At 39.1% G+C, this 21,287-nt stretch overlaps 2 protein-coding genes across 3 annotated transcripts; both read left to right on the forward strand.

The window, feature by feature from the left end:
* Positions 1-608: 608 nt before the first annotated feature.
* On the forward strand, positions 609-11,549 carry LOC130909894 (matrix-remodeling-associated protein 7-like). Its single transcript, XM_057826834.1, has 4 exons — positions 609-1,181; positions 5,010-5,280; positions 6,061-6,169; positions 11,403-11,549. Exons 1-4 carry the CDS (start codon positions 903-905, stop codon positions 11,515-11,517), a joined length of 774 nt encoding a protein of 257 aa, XP_057682817.1. The 5' UTR covers positions 609-902; the 3' UTR covers positions 11,518-11,549.
* On the forward strand, positions 11,542-21,128 carry LOC130909893 (alpha-N-acetylgalactosaminide alpha-2,6-sialyltransferase 2-like). Of its 2 annotated transcripts, XM_057826832.1 has the most exons (10): positions 11,542-11,687; positions 11,828-11,962; positions 17,310-17,568; positions 17,670-17,832; positions 17,964-18,126; positions 18,195-18,333; positions 19,998-20,101; positions 20,302-20,385; positions 20,497-20,596; positions 20,894-21,128. In XM_057826832.1, the coding sequence occupies exons 2-10, from the start codon at positions 11,862-11,864 to the stop codon at positions 21,116-21,118; spliced, it is 1,338 nt and encodes a 445-aa protein (XP_057682815.1). In that variant the 5' UTR covers positions 11,542-11,687; positions 11,828-11,861; the 3' UTR covers positions 21,119-21,128. The 2 variants fall into 2 exon arrangements, with proteins under 2 accessions (XP_057682815.1, XP_057682816.1); XM_057826833.1 differs by lacking the exon at positions 20,302-20,385.
* The last annotated feature ends 159 nt before the right edge of the window (positions 21,129-21,287 follow it).

Consider the following 21,287-nt stretch of genomic DNA (forward strand, 5'->3'; position numbering starts at 1 on the left):
AACGCAAGCCTTCTCAGATGAATTTAATGTCAGGAACCGTTAATGGCAGTGAAGGAGTTAAGGTAGATGGAAATTATTCAAAAAATTGCCCAGCAAAAATCACAAATATAGCTCAATTTGACACTGGGTAGTTGTATATTTTTAAATAAGTTTGTCAAAATTACACTGATTTGATCCTTGAGGTAATGAAGAGGTACTGATTAAGGGACTAGCTCCATCTAGAGTTGAAGCTGAGAAGTGCAACAGAACGTAGGACGCACTCCAGCTTCTTGTGCGAACCACATTCAATGATAAATTATCATTTGCTTGGGGCCATTAAAAACAACTGGTCAGCAGGATGTAGTTTGAACACTAAATCCACATTAGAAACCACATCTTGCAGCAGCTAAATTTTTGTATCTTACAAAGAAAAATGCCGATAAAATGTCATGCATATTATTCATCTTCTGAGCCACTTATCCTTATAAATGACTACGTAATTCAATTTAAGTCCCTTGTATTGCAGGCCAATTTGTTACATTTTGATGTCTATTGTTCTTCTGAGTGTCGTCATGGAAACGTGTCGCACCTCCCTCGGGTCAGGGAGAGCGTCTTCCGCTGACCTATGTTCGACTTATTTTTTCAAAGTCACCCTGCGCCTACACGGGTGCTGTCACAAGCTATCCATCCACCGTACATCTGGACACTTGGCCGCTGATGCGATTAACACCGGGATGACGGGCCGAGCACGTTGCCGGCGCGCCTGATCGCTAACGGAGGATGTGACGTCATACTCCGACAGCCTCCTTCCTGATCTAGTAAACACCGCTCGTTAAGGTCGCTCGTCTGGGGGAGATTATCCTTAAAGCGTCGCTATGGCTGACGGTCGATCCACGCGGGCAAATTAAAAACTAATATAAAGTATGGATTGGACTTTTATTTTGCCAGCCATCATTTTCACGCTGCTCGCACTAGTGGTCGCGACGTCGCTGCTGGACGGCTCCACCTGGACGTCTTGGACAGAACGTCATCCGGCGGGTCCCAGCGCGGACACCGGCAAAGGAGACGAGTCGGCGGTCAAGCAGAACGGCCACATACCGGACACCAAGCAAGGGGAAAAGGCGGCATCGGCGGGGGACGACTGGTGCCAGCTGAGCGGCAGCTCCCACGACCACTGGGACGTGGTCAAATCTGTGCAATCAGTGAGTGTCCTACACATACTTTGTTGTGTTAAAGCTCTGACAGATTGTCACTTTCTTAAGATGCTTACCTGACAGGAGACTCAATAGACATTAATTCATTTGTTGTGTCACACATAACAAACATGGGAGCAAATAGAAATCACTTTTATTTTTTTCTAACCTGTGCCAAAAGAAAGAAAACATTGGTGTATATTAGAAATAACTGTATGCCAAAAAAAGTTAGTCACATTAGAAATCCTCCGACACGCACACACACACACACCTGTACGTCCATTTCTTGTAGATAGAATAAAATTTCATTTGTACTGCAAAGTGATTTTTTTTTTTTTTCATAACAGCGTTATGGTCACAAAATAAAATCAAAGATTTATTGTACATTAGAGAGCAATTTTTTTTTACCTTAGTATACAAGCTGATTACACTGGTCAACAGAAGATTTGTTGCATTAATATATAATAACCCTACCCTAATTTTACGTAATTGTAAGATGCTGAATCTGAATGTCTTTTTTGCAAATCAATTTTGATGTGCAATGCAAAATTATTGCAAATTAATATTTTTAGCAAAGTGGATATATTGATGGCACTATATAAATGACCCAAAAAGTAACATTATGTAGCAAAATAAACCTGTTATGCAATGTTTTAGACAACCGTAAACTAGGCATGTGCCGGTATAATATTCTGACGGTATGATAACCTTAGCCAAAATATCACGGTTTTATGATATTGCAATTACGCCTCTAAAATGTGTTACTTTTTCTAGGTTTAAAAACCAAAAACAAACAACAATTCTTTTTTTCCCATTGAACAGGATTTTTATTTTTCAAAACATATTAGCAAATGTGAAAACAAGTAGTATACTGTTAAGTTAAAACAAATTTTAAAAAATAAGAAAATATTCCAATTAAAATAAATGTCCTTTAAGTGAACTAAACCCACACCTCAACATTATTACCATCAAAACAAAAATAATTGAATTATTTTCCTCAACGTGAAGGTCGCCGCGGAGCCAGAATGTTTTTTTATTTTTTCATTTTTTGTGTGTGTGTGTGGGGGGGGGGCGGTCAAAACTAATGAGATGCAAAGAAAGCTGTTTTGGTCAGTTAGTTATTTCTATAACACATACAAAATCTGATTTTCATTCAAAATTGCATTTTTACAATGATTTGCAAAATAAAAGTTAACAAAAACAGCTATAACCACAACTTCCATTTCCTATTTTTTTATCTTCCCTCATGTCTTCACATACTAAATGCCAAATCTCAATTTTAACTACTTAAAAACAAAGGAGGTATATTAAAATTTTGCAGAGTGAAATGGAATATATTTTGAAGATTGCGCAAACATTGACTTTTTTAAATGATAAGGAAATGAATAAGTAGCCTAACATAAATGAACAAATATAAGTCCAAAGTGCACATTGACAGCTAAGATGCTCTGAACCTCTCCATCAGAGCAAATAAAACTAAATGTGATAAGTAAGCCACCATAACTCTTTCCTTGCTCTTAAAGATTTGATCTATTTTCTGTTGCAATGCACTTTTTTTTTTTTTTTTTGCTGTTTCAGAACTCATGCACATTTGAACCAATCAGAGCTAACTATTTCTGGTGATCACATGTTAGTGTTTCAGCCAATTGAACGGATAAATGAGTCCAGGCGTTTTGCTTTGGTGCGTGCATTCGCACATTGACGTGACTCGTCATCGTCAGACTCAGATAACTGCAGCAGCTGGGGAAAGCTCCATGCCGTCCGTGGAATAAAATAAATAATATGTGGAAACGGATTACGCTACACAAGCACTTTATTATGCTTGTTGTTAACACTTGAGTATGTAGATCTGATGTTCGTAGATTGTTTTCTTTTTGGAGATGAAATGCATGTGTGGCAGCTTTGTATTCTTTTTTTTTTATTTTATTTTTTTTTTTACATAGCGTTTTGACAGTTGCAGTCATATTTTCGGAATCAAAGCACAGCATACCGGAACAGCGTTCCGGGGCTGAATCTTATCCCGGAACTGCGTTCCGGCCCTGAACTTTATACCGGAACAGCGTTCCCGCGCACTTTCACCCGTGTTTACATTATACACACTCTCTCCTTCTCAACACAGACAGTTGCCAGAGAGACAAAAAAACACGTTTTACCACCGCTAGACAGACTAAACACACTGGACTTAACTCTCGTAGCTGGTGGGAAACGTTCATGACAGATGACAGTGTTTACTAACCTTTAATTTTGTATAAATGCGAAATCATATTGGAGGTATTGCCTTCTCGGTAGCCACCCTCCGCGAACATGTTTTACATGTTGGTTGGCCCTCCTCTACGCCGCGGCAGTCGGTAACTTTTCTGTAACCGAAGTATTCCCATACCAGCGATTTCGTTTTCTTTGATGGGAAAAAAAAGTTCAGGAGTTACACCTCCTCCAGCTCTGGTGTAGCACAGCTGACTCACTGACACTGAGCAACAACCGGTGGGGGAGAGTTGAGCCTTACAGCTGCAAGCGAGGGATTTATCCATGCATTTTTGGGACATAAAAAAATAGCTAATACATTTAAGTATGTAAAGGACTAAAACGTTAAACTGCTTTTGGGTGAAATTGTATGAACAATTGGTATAAACCTTCAATATTGCATATTAGAAACTAAAGCATATAGACATAAAAACCGATGGCAGATTTGAAATCAGTAACCAAAACCTGTACAGAATCAGTTTGTTGGCCAGTTTTATCAATGGAAAAAAAGGTTTACTGCTCATTAGAAATCACATTTTTTCTTTGTCTCGATTTCCTGTACATAACAAATGTGGCTGTAGTGTCAATAGAAAAAAATCCACATTAGAAATTACTTCAGGTGGCAAATACCCGATGATGCCCGTTATAAATTACTAGGGCTGTCAAACGATTAAAATTTTTAATCGAGTTAATCGCAGCTTAAAAATTAATTATCCGTAATTAATCGCAATTCAAACCATCTATAAAATATGCCATATTTTTTTGTAAATTATTGTTGGAATGGAAAGACTGATATATACATTCAACATACTGTACATAAGTACTGTATTTGTTTATTATAACAATAAATCAACGAGATGGCATTAACATTATTAACATTCTGTTAAAGCGATCCATGGATAGAAAGATAACTGTTAGTACAAGTTATAGAAATTTTATATTAAAACCCCTCTTAATGTTTTCGTTTTATTAAAATCTGTAAAATTTTCAATCAAAAAATAAACTAGTAGCACGCCATTGTTGATATCAATAATTACACAATGCTCATGGTGCTGAAACCCATAAAATCAGTCGCACCCACGCGCCAGCAGAAGGCGACAAAACACCAAAAAACACAAATAACAAGTGGACATGACACTGTGCTGTCATTTTAATCTGTTTGGATGGGGCATTTGCGTTAAATGCGGCAAATATTTTACGTGATTAATTTAAAAAATGAATTACCGCCCGTTAACGCGATAATTTTTACAGCCCTATAAATTACAGTACTTTCTTACCATAAATTAATTTGTCGTACTTAACTCATTGGTTGCCACTGACGGCAATAGACATCCAATGCATTTGGAAGTGTATATTTTTCAAGTTTTTTGAGCCGAATGTTTATGTGTACCAAGAAGAAATTAAATGCACTGCAAATTCGCAAAGTTAAGTTCCAGAGTCAAATGTACCTGCAAAAAACAAAGGCCCAAAGCAATTATCACTCTACACAATTATTAAGGAGTGAGCTGTATATCATCCCCAGAGGGATGCCGAGTGACCACATCAGCATCCGTCCGTGGTGACACCTTTGTCTTGCCGCCTTATTCTCCCACACAGGAGGAAGCGCAACCCCATCCCGCCAATGAGGAGCCGGACCCCGAGTCCGTGGCCATCGTGGCGGCCCCGGCCGAGCGCTCCTCCTCTTCGTCCACGTCCAGCCTGTCGGTACCGCGGCCCGACTCCAGGCACACTAGTTTCGACTCGTCATCCGAGGCGTCATCGGGCCGCGGGCGGCGCTCCTTCATCGGGCTCTCTGATCAGGAGCTCCTAAAGTGTGCTTTCTCTTACCCCCAGACCGACGGAGACACAGAGAGCCCGGAGGTCAACGGTGAGGACCAAATAAGACTTCAAATGACAGTTTATTAGGTAGTACAAAGGAGTCGACTGTCTTTGTCAAGGCCCTCCATGTCTCCACCTCTGCTGCCTCGATTATACCACTAAGAGAAAAGGACTCGATTGCTATTTTAAATCATTTAACAACATTGGTGACCTAAAAAAAAAAGAATGGGCGAGTTAACTCAGAGTTAATTTATTAATTATCAGTGAATTTATATAAATACATTTATCTTAGCATTAACTCGGTCTCAATGTGAGTTAATATAGATTTATATTTCATTAATATGACTGTACATTTGAAATAAAAGTTGCTAAATGCTATTTTTGAATTCATTATCATACAGAATGCAATTATTCGCAATTAAGATGAGTTAATTATTTTAACTGCACATTAACTCATTGTCTTCCATTCAATGATCGCTTTTTTTGTCACTAGTAGACGTCCAATCCATTTAAAGTTGAATGGTTTGGACGTCCATCCGTGTCAATGGCAGCCAAAGATTAAATCTTGAATAAGATTACATTAATATGGCAGTACATTTAAAATAAAAGTGTGCTAATTACTACTTTTGAATTCATTACTATACAATGCGATTAATCCCAATTAATCTCATACGATTAATCACGATTAAAATTAGTAGCCATTGCCTGGCCCTATTATTAACATATTTTTCTTAATCCATCAAATTAAATGTAATTGAATGACACATCTTCCTGGGAGTATTCATTTAACGTGTATGTCTCTTTCTTGTTTTTTTCCCATTTTTCCCAGACAAATCAGAATTCCTCGCAAATGATTCCCTGAAGTACCTCCCCGGAAAGTCGCGCTCCCATCACATGGAGATGATGATGTCCAAAGAGGAGCTAGAGGAAGAGCAAAGGTCAGTTCAAAACGTGCCGTGACACTCTAGTCCTGTGCTGGCCGCCTTTCACTTACAGCTTTCCACTGTTAAGCTGCCGTGCCATGCGGGCTAGACTGACTTAAGGCCAGATTGAGTCTCTGCCAGCCCAGAGCACGTTTGACCCGAGGACATGACAGAGACAATATAGCCGGCAAAGGAAGAGCCTGCTGCATGGCACTTGAGACCGTGTTCGTCAGTGCTTTTGATAAATTAACTCTTTCGCTGCCATCAATGGCAGTGAATGCGTTAATTAGCTCGTGTGGTTGTTTGTCAAAGTATAACACCAATTATATCAATGTTAACGCTAGAAAAGACATGCTGCACAAAAAATACCACTAGAGGGTGCTAGAGAAGCTTTTTTTTTTTTATTTTTTTTTTATTTTTGAACCATTTCAAAGATTTGCCTCTTTTTATGGAAGTAATTCTGTGCCACTGAATTTGAATGTATGGGCTGTTTACATGGTGATGCTGCAGCTGCGACACAAAGACGAAACGATTGTGTTGCGGGACGGCGAAAATAGAAAACGAAGACGCGAACTTTTGATTCCTGTCTCCAAAGCGGAAAGATTCCGTTGCGGGGCTTGCTCCGCAACCATATAAATTGAAAGTTCTCGCTCCGATGACGTCTTCACTCACACATATCACTTTAGGCATCCGCAACGCTGCTAGTAAACATTCAAAACAGCAAACATGGTGGAATGTTGGCTTCAATTTACTGTTTTTATAATCTTTTGAATTGAAATATATTTAAAGAGCATATGACATGAGAAAAAAAGTCTTAAATGGCATTATTATGTGAATTTGAATCATATTTTGAGACGATTCGACTATATACAACAATTTAGAAAAGCACAGATGACGAGAAATTAGTCTTTTAATCTGCCGGTTAGCCACGCCTACCATTATAGGGCTTTAGCGTCCCCAACAGGTGGATGACGTCAGCGGTAGACTGGGCTCATCGGTTTTACTATTCAGCCCATTGAGGGGGAATTATTCAGAACGAGGAAAACGCGACGAAGAGAGCCGCAAAATGTCATTGTTTCAGTCTCTCTACTCCAATATTTTTACAGGATAAGGATATTCTTTTTATCCAAGTATTTTTCCCCAATAGCTAAATAAATGGCTTGAGAAGGACCAGTCAGCCCGTCGAGGGGGAACTATTCACAACGAGGAAAACGCGACGAAGAGAGCGGCAAAATGTCATTGTTTCTGTCTCTTCAATATTTTTACAGGATATTCTTTTTATCCAAGTATTTTCCCCAATAGCTATATAAATGGCTTGAGAAGGACCAGTCAGCCCGTCGAGGGGGAACTATTCACAACGAGGAAAACACGACGAAGAGAGCGGCAAAATGTCATTGTTTCTGTCTCTTTACTTCAATATTTTTACAGGATATTCTTTTTATCCAAGTATTTTCCCCAATTGCTAAATAAATGGCATGTTCATGACAAATAACAGTATTGTGCTGAATGGAATATGAAATAATAAAAATGCATTTATTCAGGACGACATGGCAAAATTACTCCATAATGGTAAAAAATGTCGACTTCACCTTTACTGTCGCACCTCCCGAACGATATTTTATGACACCTAAATCGGACATATGTCATTTCCCTTCCCCGGCTTCGGAGAATGTAAACAAACCAGAAGCCGTGACAGCTAGCCGACATGCTAACCCAAACCGAGTGATGTTTCAAAGTCTTCGAAGTGGAAAATCACACATAACTATCCTGGATTATTTGACAAGACGACCCGGTTGTCAATGGTCTTAGTGGATCGGCAAACCGCCCGTCGGAGAGCAATTTACAGTTCGTTCCCCGGAGGAGGGTGGCTGGATTTGTTGTGCAGCTAACGTGGTGCTGCTAATGACCATTAGGAGAGCTTTTTACATGCCTATCAATGATCAAACGTAAGTAGTCCTTCATTTAAAGGAAGTTTGTAGTGTTTACTTTGTAATCGCTGTATTCGTTTTTGACATAATACAAAACAAGATGTTTACTCACTTCCTCATAAGTCCAATGGTCCCACAGTAAATATCCACGGTGAATGGGAACCTTTTGAAACTCCAAAAAGGCGCATACGCCTCTCCCTCATACAGAATGATTTTTCTGCAGCCGTTTGGCTGGCGTGATGCGAAAAATAAACGTATTAATCCGCAAAATCAGCTGAATCCTTCGTCCTCATACACAACAGTACACTGTAGCGTGAAGAGGACGTCTTCTACCGTACACGTCACAGCGCCCTCCTCCTCAATGCAAGACCGAAGCCGGAAGTCACTCATTTTCATGGCGCGGGATTCAAAAAACTAAATAAAAATAGCAATCGCTTCCACACACATCCAAGCGGCCCATATCATTCAGGGGCATAAAATACCGCGTGTATTATGAAATAAACATGCTTTTTCGTGTCACAGGCACTTTAATGTTCGCATTTTTGTACCTTTTGGAGCAACCCCCCCCAAAAAAAAAAAACAAGGACTCAACTGCTTGGAGTTGGTGGGTATGTTGTCTTCCGGGCTGAGGAGGTTGTTGTCAAAGAAGTGCATCATTGGCTGTTGCCTTGTAAAACTGCACTGCCCCCCAGGGCCTGGGATGATTACTACATCGTTTTCACGCGGAATTGGAACATCGTTCAAATAGGGATAGAACCAAGACGGAACCATATCAATGCAAACGTGAAATTTGTCTTATTCTTGGAGCATCAACATGTACACGGACCCTAAAATACAAAATTCCGCTGCAAAAAAATATGTCACAACATCCGGGTAACCAGTGAGAAGCAATCGATCCTCATCTTAACATGCTGTGACCAACTTTTAATGTACTGTAGTTTGTCATCCTCACTGCTTCCTCTCCTTAATGGATTCCATGTTACTTGTGCTCTGTGGGACGACATTACACCAGTTACCTTGAATCTGTGTCACATGACCAAGTGGCGCGAGCATAACCCAATATATTGCCTGGGCATCAGATAAAATGAGATGGGGATCAATTTTCTATCCTGGGTTACTCGGAGTTGCAAAAAAAAAAAAAATTTTTTTTTTTAATAAGTTATGGTTTGCAACGGAATTTTCCGTGTCGGAATTATTGCCTATGAATTTTTTGCAACTGTGCTTTTGCGACTGAATTTTTGCCACTATTTTTTTCTCACTGAATTTTTGCGACCGATTTCTTTGCAACTGAATTTTATGTGACTGCATTGTGATGCAGAAAAAATATCACTGTTAGAAATTCCGGTTCCAGTGGGACAGATTTACTTCCGTACTTTATATATACACAGTGGTACCTCGACATACAGTATGATCGCTTTGACACACGATCTTCTCGACATCCGATGTAAAATTTGACTTGCCATTTGTTTCTACATCCAACAACATGCTCGAAATGCGATGATTTATGACAGCTCTGCGGTTTCTTTGTTTTGTCGGAAGACAGATGCACGGCGGATTATTTTGTTAGAGAAAACACAGGTTCCAACTTCCAAGGTTAATGCAGGTGGTGAAAAGGCAAAAAGGTGACGCTTACCATTGAAATGAAGATGGAAATGATAGAAAAATATGAGCGTGGTGTGCGCATCCGTGAACTGGCTTGGCAAGACGGCCGTAGAATGTCTACGATCTCGACGGTCCTCCTCCGACCTCCGTTCACCAGTCTTTATAAGCTAAGGTGACAATTATTGTAGTTGTAACATCGCCAAAGGAATCGCCAGCTTAGTCAGGTTTCTAATCATTTATTCCATCAACTACTATTAATATTATTCCGATTTTTATTTGTAATTTATTTTCTTTGCTATGTGTAATTGCCATTTATAATAGTACCAGCAGTATTTATTAAGGATTTAGAGTAGGTTTTTGGGCTGTGGAACAAATTAATGGAATTATAATGTATTCTTATGGGAAAATCCTGCTCGACATACGACCATTTCAACTTACAAACAAGGTCCTGGAACGAATATACTTCTTATGTAAAGGTACCACTGTACTGCATACTAGTATATAATGTCTTATCAAATTGTGGGTTGACTGGTGTGGCTTTTTAAATCAACTTCTTAAATGAAGAGAAACAAAGAAGTGATTGATAAAGAGAGATGGTTTCAAGATAGAAAATCTAATTGAGTCTGAATAAAAACGAAATGAAAGGGGGAAAACGATGTATGAAAAAAAGCTTGGATGGTTGAAATATTGGAATACAAGGTGTATTGGATAAAAGTCGATGGAAGAAAGCGATGGAGGACCAAAAGTGCAAAAATTAAATACATGAACACACAAATAAATAATTAAATGTGTCGTTAAAATGCTTCTATTTCAATATTTATTTATTTCAACATTTATTTATTTCAATATTTATTTCAATTTATATTCATTTATATAAATTTGTATTTATATTTTTCTCTTTTTATTTATTCATTCCAATTTAAATGTATTTATTTCAATTTATATTATTTATTTATTTCATTATTTCAACATTTACAGTATTTATTTCACTTTTTATTCATTTCATTCTTGCAAGATTGTTCCCAATGTGTAGCTAGACATGTTCAACTCAAACCCCGGCTAGTTCATGCCTGCGAAATAAATAAATAAATGTTAAAATAAATAATGAAATAAATAAAAATTGAAATAAATATATTTTGAAATAAATAAAAATGGAAATAAGTAAATAATAATTGAAATAAAAATGAAAAATATAAATAAAAATTGAAATAAATACTAAAATAAATGATGAAATAAATATTGAAATGAACAAATATTGAAATAGAAGCAGTTTAATAACACTTTTAATTATTTGATTGTGTATTTATTTTTTGCAGTCCTGGTCCTCCATAGAAAGCAAGGCTCTTCTAGAAGTAATCAAATGAGAGTGGAAGGAAGTTAGGAACACACCCACACTTGGACTTTACCCCTAATTACAAATTAACCCTTGACACTTTAAACTTATCTTAGAACCTTAACCTATTCACTGCCATCGACAGCAATAGACATTAAATCAATTGAATGATCATGCTTTAGTGCCATTGACGAGGATAGACGCCCAATCCATTTGGACTGGAGGTGGGGGGGCTGTTACTTCCCAATCTAAATGGATTGGACGTTTTTTGCCGTCAGTGGTAGCCAATGAGTTAACCATAAACTCTTGTCTATTCAACTAAGATATTCTGTATTTTCCAACTGTATGCTTGGTTTTGCCTGAAAAGCAGCTTTTTTTGTCCTAGAGTGCAGCGGGAACAACTGGCCGCAATCTTCCAACTGCTGAAGGACAACACGGAGACGTTCGGCGACGTCTCTGAGGGCGACATGGAGGAGCAGCTGCGTCTCTACTCCATCTGAGAACTCCACCACTTCACATGCGCTGCCTTACCTCGCCGACCAAACTCATTTTTGCAGTGTGACAGTATTCCGACTATCGTTATTTCCTGACCCAAACAAACAAAGCGGTCCGTTTTGTGTTGTTTTGGCTGTTGTTCCTTGGCTGGACTGACGCGATATAAAGCGACCAAGTGAGCAACTCCCAATATATATTTGTCCCCCGTGTAACATTCGGTTATTGTGTTATGAATAAATAAACACGCAGGTGGAGTTTGCGTGCTGGTGACCGTGTAGTTTTGTTTTGTTTTTTTTCTCCCCCGTGACCGTGTAGTAGTGCTTTAGCCGGGCAGGTGCAAGGTAACGTGATGGTCCTCCACACCTCCAGGATTTTTGCTTGGCTGCTCGTCGTGTCTGTCGGCACTGTCTTTTACGTTCTATTACAGGGAAATTTGTCATTAAGCGTCAGGTAAGTTACTCCCTTTCACTTTTTTGTGTTCTACTATATTGCCGTTGAGGTAATTGGAACATTCGGGTACTTTCAACGCAGCCGTCGTAAATTGAATGACCGCCATGTTGCTTCGAGTCAACCGAGGACTCAGTTGTTAAAACTTTTGTCGTCTTACAAAACACTGGCAAAAAGCAAAATAGTTGAGCAAGTGTTGAGAAGAAGAAAATTAAATTCCAGATGGAAACGTGTGAGGGATAAAATTTGAGTTTTAACCTGCATCCAGAATAACTGGGAGACATTCAGCTTGAGAGCAGGGGCGCCGCGGTTCTTTTAGTTGTTTTTCCCATCCAAAAACAGCCGTATTGGTCCACATTCGTCATCATGCTTGCGCGGTTTTTTCATACATAATGGTAGTACACACCCCAGATAGCAGTCCGACATTGAATAAACGTTGATTCCCCCCCCCCATCAAAATCATCAGTATAGTTGACATCCACATTTTCGACAAGTGACGTTGAAACAACGTTTTTCTATGGTACTGTATGTCAGGCGATGGTTAGGTTAACATTGTTTTATAGTTGAACTAATGTTAACAAATAGTTGATTTATGATTGACCGGGAAATATGATTGAAAAGTTATAGAATTATGGATGAGAGGACGTTTTGGTCAAAAACATAACATTGAATCAGCTTTGTACCATTATTATTAATAATCGAAATGAAGTTTAGGTTTTGTAAGGATTTCAACGTTGAAACAACATTAATTGAGGTGCAAAAGTGACGTTGATTCAACGATATAAGATCGACAGCGGAATGTTGACCCAACATCTTTTCAATGCCTGTCCGCTATCTGGGACGCTTGCTGGATCGTTTACGTACTACTACTAGGCTACTATAAAGACAGTGTTCTATTTCACCTTCAGCACAGGTGTCAAACCGATTCCAGAAAGGGCCTAGTGGTTTGCTTTCCAACCAACGAAGAGGACACCTTTTCACCAGTTAGATCTTTTACATGTGTAATCAGTTAAACTTTGTCAGGTGCTGCTTGTTTCAGCAGGAAGTTCATTGGTTAAACTCTCTGCGCGTTATCGGTTGGAACAAAAACAAGCACCCACTAGGCCCTTTCTGGAATCGGTCTGACACCTGTGACCTACAGTGTCCGTTGGCGTTTTTGTATTGGAAATAAAAGTGCCCGTGTATAATAATGCAAATCATGCAGCTAGACGGAGCAATGACACACAAACACATGAAAACTAAAATGTCCAAAAAGCGTTGATTTAACACCTCCTTTTCACCACACTAAAATAAATTGCACACTAATATCAAACAGCGCTCTGCACAGCAGCCGGTCAACAGCAACAACGAATAATAATATGGCTACAACTTTTCCTTGCTGGGCACTATTATAGAACTCATCGTAATCGTCTTCATTTTTGACTTCGAATTGAATTTTAGAAAATTTAGCTTATTTTGTAAAGAAAAAATCGTTAATTCATTTTTGCACCATGTTAACGCCTCCTCTGTCAACAGTTAACTTTTCCGTTCCAATAGCGCCTTATTCAACGTGACCCAGTAGCCAGCAAGTTGTCAGGTGGTGACCATGTTTATTAACAACAACAAAAAACTTTTTCAACATGTATAATCCCCAAAGTTAAATACGCTCTTGTTACAATATGTTTTATTTATTTTTAACAACAAGAACAATAAAAAGTCGACCATAACATCCCAACACCAGGGGGTGCTGCAGCACCCAACTTCCGGCACCACCGAGTGTTAGTAGGAAGTCATTATTTTAATGTCAGTTTTCAGCTATGTTTGTCAATATGTTTGCCAACACTGAATCATTTAGAGCAGGAGTGCCCAAGTCCGGTCCTCGAGAGCCTCTATCCAGCTTGTTTTCCATGTCTCTTTCCATATCAAATAATCAGTATCGTTTCCTGATGACCTTGCTGATGAGCTGATCATTTAATTCACGTGTGTTTAATGAGAGATACATGGAAAACAAGCTGGATAGGGGATCTCGAGGACCGGACGTGCATGGGCACCCCTGATTCAGAGACCTTAAAATTGTCAAAATACTGTTTTGACCCAATAATGGCAAATATTTTACTATTTTTAATTTATTTTTTAATTATTTTTAAATTTAAAAAAATTTGTGCGGTGGGTGTTGTAAATATTTTCTGTTTTGATTATTTTTCTAAATTTTTTCATATAGAAAAAGGAATAAACACCAAATAGTCTTAATCTTATATTTTTAAATGATTTTTTTTTTTTAAGGGGAAAAATAATTTTTAAAAATCATTTATCATCTCATTTTTCAATTTTTAATGAAATTTTATTTTGGCGAGAAACATGAAGTCAACGCATATGATTTACGGGCCACACAAAATGATTTGTCAGGCTGGATCTGACCCCCAGGCGTGTGATTTTTAGTTATTCGAAACATTTTTGTGAAAAATTTGGTGACCGACACTCACCCACACTGTATCTAAAGCGCCCCCGGGATGAATTGAGTTTGAGACCCCTGATCTAAATGTTTTTATTTTTATGTTCACGTTGCTATCATCTCCCACATAATTGAACCTGGAGAGACCTCTTGTGGAATTTAGTGGTATTAATTTTTTAAAAACGTCTGGTTTTGCTCAATACAAACACACTGAGCTTTGTGATGTTAAACCGATTGTTAAACCGATATACTTTGTGCGTATAGATATATATATATCTATATATATAGATATATATCTATACACACACACAATATATGGCTGAAAACACAGACGAGGCTGAAAAAGCAGTTTTTGCTCTTGCACCCCTCTTTAAAATAAACTGCTGTATTTAAGCCAGAAGAACTGTTGTGTTCGGTAGAACAAAATATGTATATCCTGCCATAGCATTAAGCCCCTAAACTATTTTTAATTTGTCCGTTTTACCCTGGAGACACCCGTTTACAGACACCGCGCAACCGCTTTTTTTTTTTTTTTTTCAACCCAGCCATAAAATGAAGGTAAGTAATTATATGTTTCATTCGAGATGTCTATTAGCTTAGGATCATTAATTGATGTCTAATATTTAGTCAAAAAGAAAAAACGACTTTCTAAAATCATTCACTCGCATATTTTAAACTTTTAAACAAATTATGTCACAATGAAAAAATTGTGTCTGTAAATAAGTCACAGATTTTTACCGAATAACTATCGCTTAATTGTATTTTTTTGTTACTGTCGCATTTTCCCCAACATTTTACATGATAAATTATCGATCCAAACAAAGAAAAATTGGAAAAAAAAACACGTTTGAAAGGGTAAATATTTGAAAAACAAAATCTTGACCACTCCTTGATGTCTGCGATTTCTGCATCGCGACCCTTATTATATTACCGTGTTTCACCCATACAATCCCCCCAAAAATCCAGCTGTGGCCATTCACGCTGTGGCTACACGAAGTTTTTGGATCAAAACAAGGCAAGTACACAATAATATCTCGTTAAAATTAAAGATGCACCGATACCGATACTAGTATCGGCAGGGGGCGCCGATCCGGCCCAAAATGGTGGTATCGGTATCGGCGAGAACCAACAAAGACGGCGCCGATACCATTTACCGGTCCATTATTATAACATTTGACCGCCTTTTTGTTTTTTCCTCCTGGCGCTCACTACACTTTGTCTCTGTGTTGTGTGATGACACGTGAACACCAAACAGCTATCGCTATTGGCCTGCTCCAGACCAATGAGAACGGGCCAATAGCCACTTCTGACCAATGACATGGCCGACATGGCGGCATGGCGGCGGTCGGGAAATATTTCAAAATAGAAATCCCGTCAATTAAAATCAATGGCTGCATGCAAGATTTGCGGCCTGAAAGTTTCGAGATGTGGAGTTAAATCGGCCAGTTTCAATACCTCGAACCTGATAAAACATGTGAAGACGAAACGTGAACAAACGCAACGAGTTCAGGACTGCTATCCAGAGGAAGGGCGCTGGACAGGTGCAGCAATCTTTGGTCAGTTCACAACGTCTACTTTACTTTTATTGTCTTTTACTGAAAGAAATGCTGCAGTAATTTGGGAACTGTTTCCAAAGTAGGGTTGCCACCTTTCAGAAATAGAAATAAGGGACCCACCCCCTCCCGAAAAAACGAGGCTAAATAGAGAGACGGGATGCTGTGGTCAATTATTATTACTTATAATTGTGAGCGTCCGCAAATGCGGAAACAAGGTTGGACCTCGAAGCGGACAACAAGCGGGGGATAAGTACAAGGGTTTAATGATTGCAAACAAAAAATAACACGCGATCGCGGGATAGTAGAAATAACAAAAGGAGTCCGTGACAGCAGGTCGACGGAGCTCAATACTACAAACTCGAAGATTAAGTAAGGTAGCGAGCCAAAAAGCCCAAATAAAAACACTCAAATACCTGCACAGGGTAGAGGTTACAAACGAGTGCAGCACACTAACAGAAAAAACCCAATGCAGGGGCGTAACAAGCAAATGTAGCGAGACTATAGTGCGAGATGTGAAATGGCGATCAGCAAAGCAAATATCTCGGCAGCCTTCTCTGAGCTCACCCGTGCTTAAATGCTGCGTTGATGAGGCCGCATTGGATTCAGGTGTGACGTCAGGAACGCCCCCACTAACGGCCCAGCAACAAAACACAATCTAACCAGCAGCAGAATGTGACAATAATTTCATGAAAGTTGCACTGTTTGGCCTTTGAGAGATTTAAAAAAAGTTTACTCAGTTCATTCAGAGTTTATTATTATGAACTTATTTTTACTTTCTTACTGTTGGGCTAGTATTATACTTTGTACTAGTCTTTTTCCTATTTTGCAAAGGTAAGCAACAGCCTGACAAAGCCTTGATAGCAATGATTTCACATCCAATTATGTAGCTCTTTTGGGGGGGGGAAAAAAAAAAAAATATATATATATATATATATGTAATCGGTATGGTATCAGTATCGGCCGATACTGCACAGCCAGGTATCGGTATCGGGGCCAAAAAATGGTATCGGCGCAACACTAGTTAAAATCAAGGTGTCTTTAATTATGCTCTCTCATGCTGAGTTAACGCTGAGTTATGCTTCCGCATCAGACCTGCGCTGTCAAGGAAGACCCGATTAGGGTTTAGGGGTTTAAATTTTTTTGTTTTTTAAAATGCCCTCCTGCTCAAAATTTTTCTTCCCCAAGAAAATTGAGATTTTCCAATGAGGTATCACACATGCATGCGGGACAATTTTGAAATTTGGCCAAATTGGGGGTCTCAGAGCGGAACTGCAAGTCACCTGAGTGTTTTCCGCTAAATATGTTAATTAATAACCTGAGTTTTCTTTTGTGTGAGGATTAGTTTAATTCTACCCTTATTCAGCTGGACTACTTTGGTGAAGACAACGATCTCAGACTGGAATCATGAGGGAAATGCCACCACCGCTGTCATCAACAAAACGCACTCCGAGTTGGTGACCTCTAAGCATGTCAAGGAGTCTGCAAGTAAGATAACATATGTGTCCACACGTGCTGTGGCCTCAGAGACCCCCATGCCCATCCTCTTGAAAACAAATTTCTCCAAACTTCCCTCGTGGGATTTTGAGGACGTGTATAACCAGGATGCTGCACCCCAAAACACAGTAAGGAATAGAAATTTGGTCAAGTGGATTGCAAGGTATTTCTGACAATTGGCTGTTTTGCGCAAGTGACCCCTTAATTTGTGTTCCTTCCATCTACCCAGACTTGCCGACAATCGTTGAGGAATTCCAAGGACGAGAACTTCAAAAAGGCTTTCCTTCCCAACATACGTTTATTTCTACACAAGGATAACCTCAACATGAGTGAATGGAACAGACTCTCCCATTTTAACAATCCTTTTGGCTTTATGGGCTTCACTTATAATGGTAAAAACACAAGCATCAGTCCATCAAGTTTCATTTTCTGTACCACTTCTGAGCTATTCTTCATGATAAATCAGAACACTAAAGTGCTTCCATGTGTGCACAATATCATGTTTTTATTGTTGTCCTTCCAGATGTAATATCCTCAGTCAAGTTAATTCCCAAGCCAAAGGAGCCTCTTCTTTCTCCAAAGCTAGACGGCGACGGTTGCATCCGTTGTGCAGTGGTGGCCAACGGCGGCATCCTCAATAACTCCAAAATGGGAAAGGAAATTGACACGCACGATTACGTTTTTCGGTAAAGTTTTGTTCGTTTTTCGTCGTTACGATGGACCCGCCTTTAAGGGGATTTTGGTGCTTTCACAGGATGAACGGTGCAGTCACTGAACATTACGAGGAGGATGTGGGGAAAAAAACATCCGTATTCATCCACACTGCTCACTCCATCACCGCGTCTTTGAGTTTATTTAAGAAATACGGCTACAAGTCGGTCCCACACGATGAGGTGATCTGCTTCTCTTTCAGCCACACCAACAGTGGTATGAAAAAGTATCTGAACCTTTTGGAATTTCTCACATTTCTGCATTAAATCACTATCAAATGTGATCTGATCTTTGTCAAATCACACAAATGAAAAGCAGTGCTTAAACTAAAACCACCCAAACATTTATAGGTTTTCTTTTATAATGAGTATAGTATGCAAACAATGACCGAAGGGGAAAAATAAATAAGTGAACCATCACATTTAATATTTTGTGGCCCCCCATTTGGCAGCAATAACTTCAACCAGATGCTTCCTGTAGCTGCAGATCAGTCTGGCACATCGATCAGGACTAACATTGGCCCATTCTTCTCTACAAAACTGCTGTAATTCGGTCAGATTCCTGGGCTGTCTGGCATGAATTGCTGTCTTTAGGTCATGTCACAGCATCTCAATGGGGTTCAAGTCTGGACTTTGACTTGGACACTCCAGAATGTGTATTTTCTTCTTCTGAAACCATTCTGAAGTTGATTTACTTTTGTGTCTTGTTGCAGCATCCATCCTCTTTTTAGCTTCAACTGTCTGACAGACGGCCTCAGGTTTTCCTGCGAAACATCCTGATAAACTTTTGAATTCATTTTTCCATTATATGATTGCAAGTTGTCCAGGCCCTGAGGTAGCAAAACAGCCCCAAATCATGATACTCCCTCCACCATACTTCACTGTGTTGGTGTGCTGTGTTAATGTTGGTGAGCTGTTCCATTTTTCCTCCACACATGACGTTGTGTGTTACTCCCAAACAGTTCTACTTTGGTTTCGTCAGTCCACAAAAATATTTTGCCAAAACTTCTGTGCAATATCCAAGTGCCTTTCTGCCAACATTAAACGAGCAACAATGTTTTTTTAGACAGCCGTGGCTTCCTCCATGGAGTCCTCACATGAACACCATTCTTGGCCATAGTTTTACAAAAAGTTGATGTACACACAGAGATATTGGACTCTGCCAGTGATTTCTGTAAGCCTTTAGCAGACACTCGAGGGTCCTTTTTTTTTTACCTCTCTGAGTATTCTGTGCTGAACTCTTGGTGTCATCTTTGGTGGACGGCCACTCCTTGGGAGAGAAGCAACAGTGCCAAACGCTCTCCATTTGTAGACAACTTCTCTGACTGTCAATTGATGAACATCCAGACTTTTAGAGATGGTTTTGTATCCTTTCCCAGCTTTATACAAATCAACAATCCTTGATCGCAGGTCTTCAGACAGCTCTTTTGACCGAGCCATGATGCACATCAGACAAAGCTTCTCATCAAGACAATTCTTACCTGATGTGTGTTTTATAGTGGGCAGAGCAGCTTTAAACCACTCATCAGTGATTGGGTACACACCGGACTTAAAATGTTTGGTAAAAATTGGTTTTAATTGCTCTTGAAGTCAGAGGGTTCACTTACTTATGCTATCCTCATTAAAATATGAAAACCGATAAATGTTTGGCTGGTTTTAGTTAAAGCAGACACTGTATTTTCATCTGTGTGATTTTGACAAAGATCAGCTACGATGTTGATTTTATGCAGAAATGTGAGAAATTCCAAAAGGTTTGGACACTTTTTCATACCACTGTATGTACATAACGTATATTATTAAGTTTATTATATTATATTAAGTATTATTCGTGTATCTCATATTGTCAGGGTATCAAGTATGTGATGATTCCGGAGGGCATGAGGGACTTTCAGTGGCTCGGGGGACTCCTCAGAGGAGAAAGGGTGCCGCTTGGCCCATACCAAAAGAAATGGTGACAAAGATCAAAATCATTTTTTGGTTAAATTATTGAGCTAAAATACTTTGTACTTTTTGTTAATGTGAAGCAACACTATTGTTAGTCAATTATAATAACTGCATTTCCACATGAGTTACCAAAATGGGTTCCTTGCCCAATAAAGGAAACAGTAGAATATCATTTACGTTATGTTTATTTAATTTTCCATCATGTAGGCCCCGGACATATTACATGGGGCAGTACAACGAGAGCAGGTTTTACGTCCTCCATCAGGACTTCCTGCGATATGTGCGCAACAGGTTGTCCTTAAATCATCTATTATGAGGAAGAAAATAAAGACTCAGAATTTGTAGAGATCCACTTTAACCAATTTAAGCATTATTTGGAACCTATTTTGTTATTGCCAACAGGTTCCTAAAGTCTGCACACCTGAATAAACGTTTCTGGGGAATACTCCGACCAACCAATGGTGCCTTTACACTCTTTCTCGCTCTTCACACGTGTGACACAGTGAGTTAATCACACAATATTATACCAGTTGGGCCAAAAGTAGGTGCAATATATATACTTAAAGCATTTTGTTTTAAGTTATTTGTATCTATGTATTGTACTTTCAAAGTTATTTTTTCAATATTCTTGCATCTTTTTATGCTTCCTAACACTGAAATTGCTCTTTCCTTACACTTCTGGCCTCCTTCCTGACCTCTTGCCTTCCTTTCTTTAGTCCTTATGTCACTCCTTTTTATGTGCATCCTTCCTTTGTAAAAAGCTGCTTTTACATAAAACCCACTTCTCCGTTCCTCCAAGGTGGACGCGTATGGCTTTATAACGAGAGACTACTCCAAGTACTCCAATTATTATTTCCAGAGGGATGTAAAAAGTCGTGTGACTTTCTTCGCCAATCACGACTACAAGCTGGAAATGAGATGCTGGGAAAAACTGCACAACAGTGAAATCATCCGTCTGTATCAAAGAAGCAAAAAGGAGCCTCCTCTTCCCCTGAATGATAAAAAAATGCTCAATAAAAACTGACACAAGTGTTTTGGAGGTATAACAAAGAATGATGTTCATGACTGGCCATTTTATTGAGGCAGCAGGTCAATGCAGCACTATTCAAGGCTCCCTCACGATTTCGCACTTCAAACTTTGCACCCTCAGTCAATCACCGATGTTTTTTTTTTTCAATTAAAAAAAAAACTAT

Source organism: Corythoichthys intestinalis, chromosome 21 (assembly GCF_030265065.1).
Source record: "Corythoichthys intestinalis isolate RoL2023-P3 chromosome 21, ASM3026506v1, whole genome shotgun sequence".
Lineage (NCBI taxonomy): Eukaryota > Metazoa > Chordata > Actinopteri > Syngnathiformes > Syngnathidae > Corythoichthys > Corythoichthys intestinalis.

What these genes read in the sequence shown, in the direction of transcription:
- LOC130909893 (XM_057826832.1), top strand. Translation starts at nt 11,862, where the DNA reads ATGGTCCTCCACACCTCCAGGATTTTTGCTTGGCTGCTCGTCGTGTCT. An exon ending in AATTTGTCATTAAGCGTCAG is followed by an intron (nt 11,963 to 17,309) that starts GTAAGTTACTCC and finishes ACCCTTATTCAG; the next exon opens with CTGGACTACTTTGGTGAAGA. An exon ending in GGCCCATACCAAAAGAAATG is followed by an intron (nt 20,102 to 20,301) that starts GTGACAAAGATC and finishes TCCATCATGTAG; the next exon opens with GCCCCGGACATATTACATGG.
- LOC130909894 (XM_057826834.1), top strand. Translation starts at nt 903, where the DNA reads ATGGATTGGACTTTTATTTTGCCAGCCATCATTTTCACGCTGCTCGCA. An exon ending in TGGTCAAATCTGTGCAATCA is followed by an intron (nt 1,182 to 5,009) that starts GTGAGTGTCCTA and finishes TCTCCCACACAG; the next exon opens with GAGGAAGCGCAACCCCATCC. An exon ending in GAGCTAGAGGAAGAGCAAAG is followed by an intron (nt 6,170 to 11,402) that starts GTCAGTTCAAAA and finishes TTTTTGTCCTAG; the next exon opens with AGTGCAGCGGGAACAACTGG.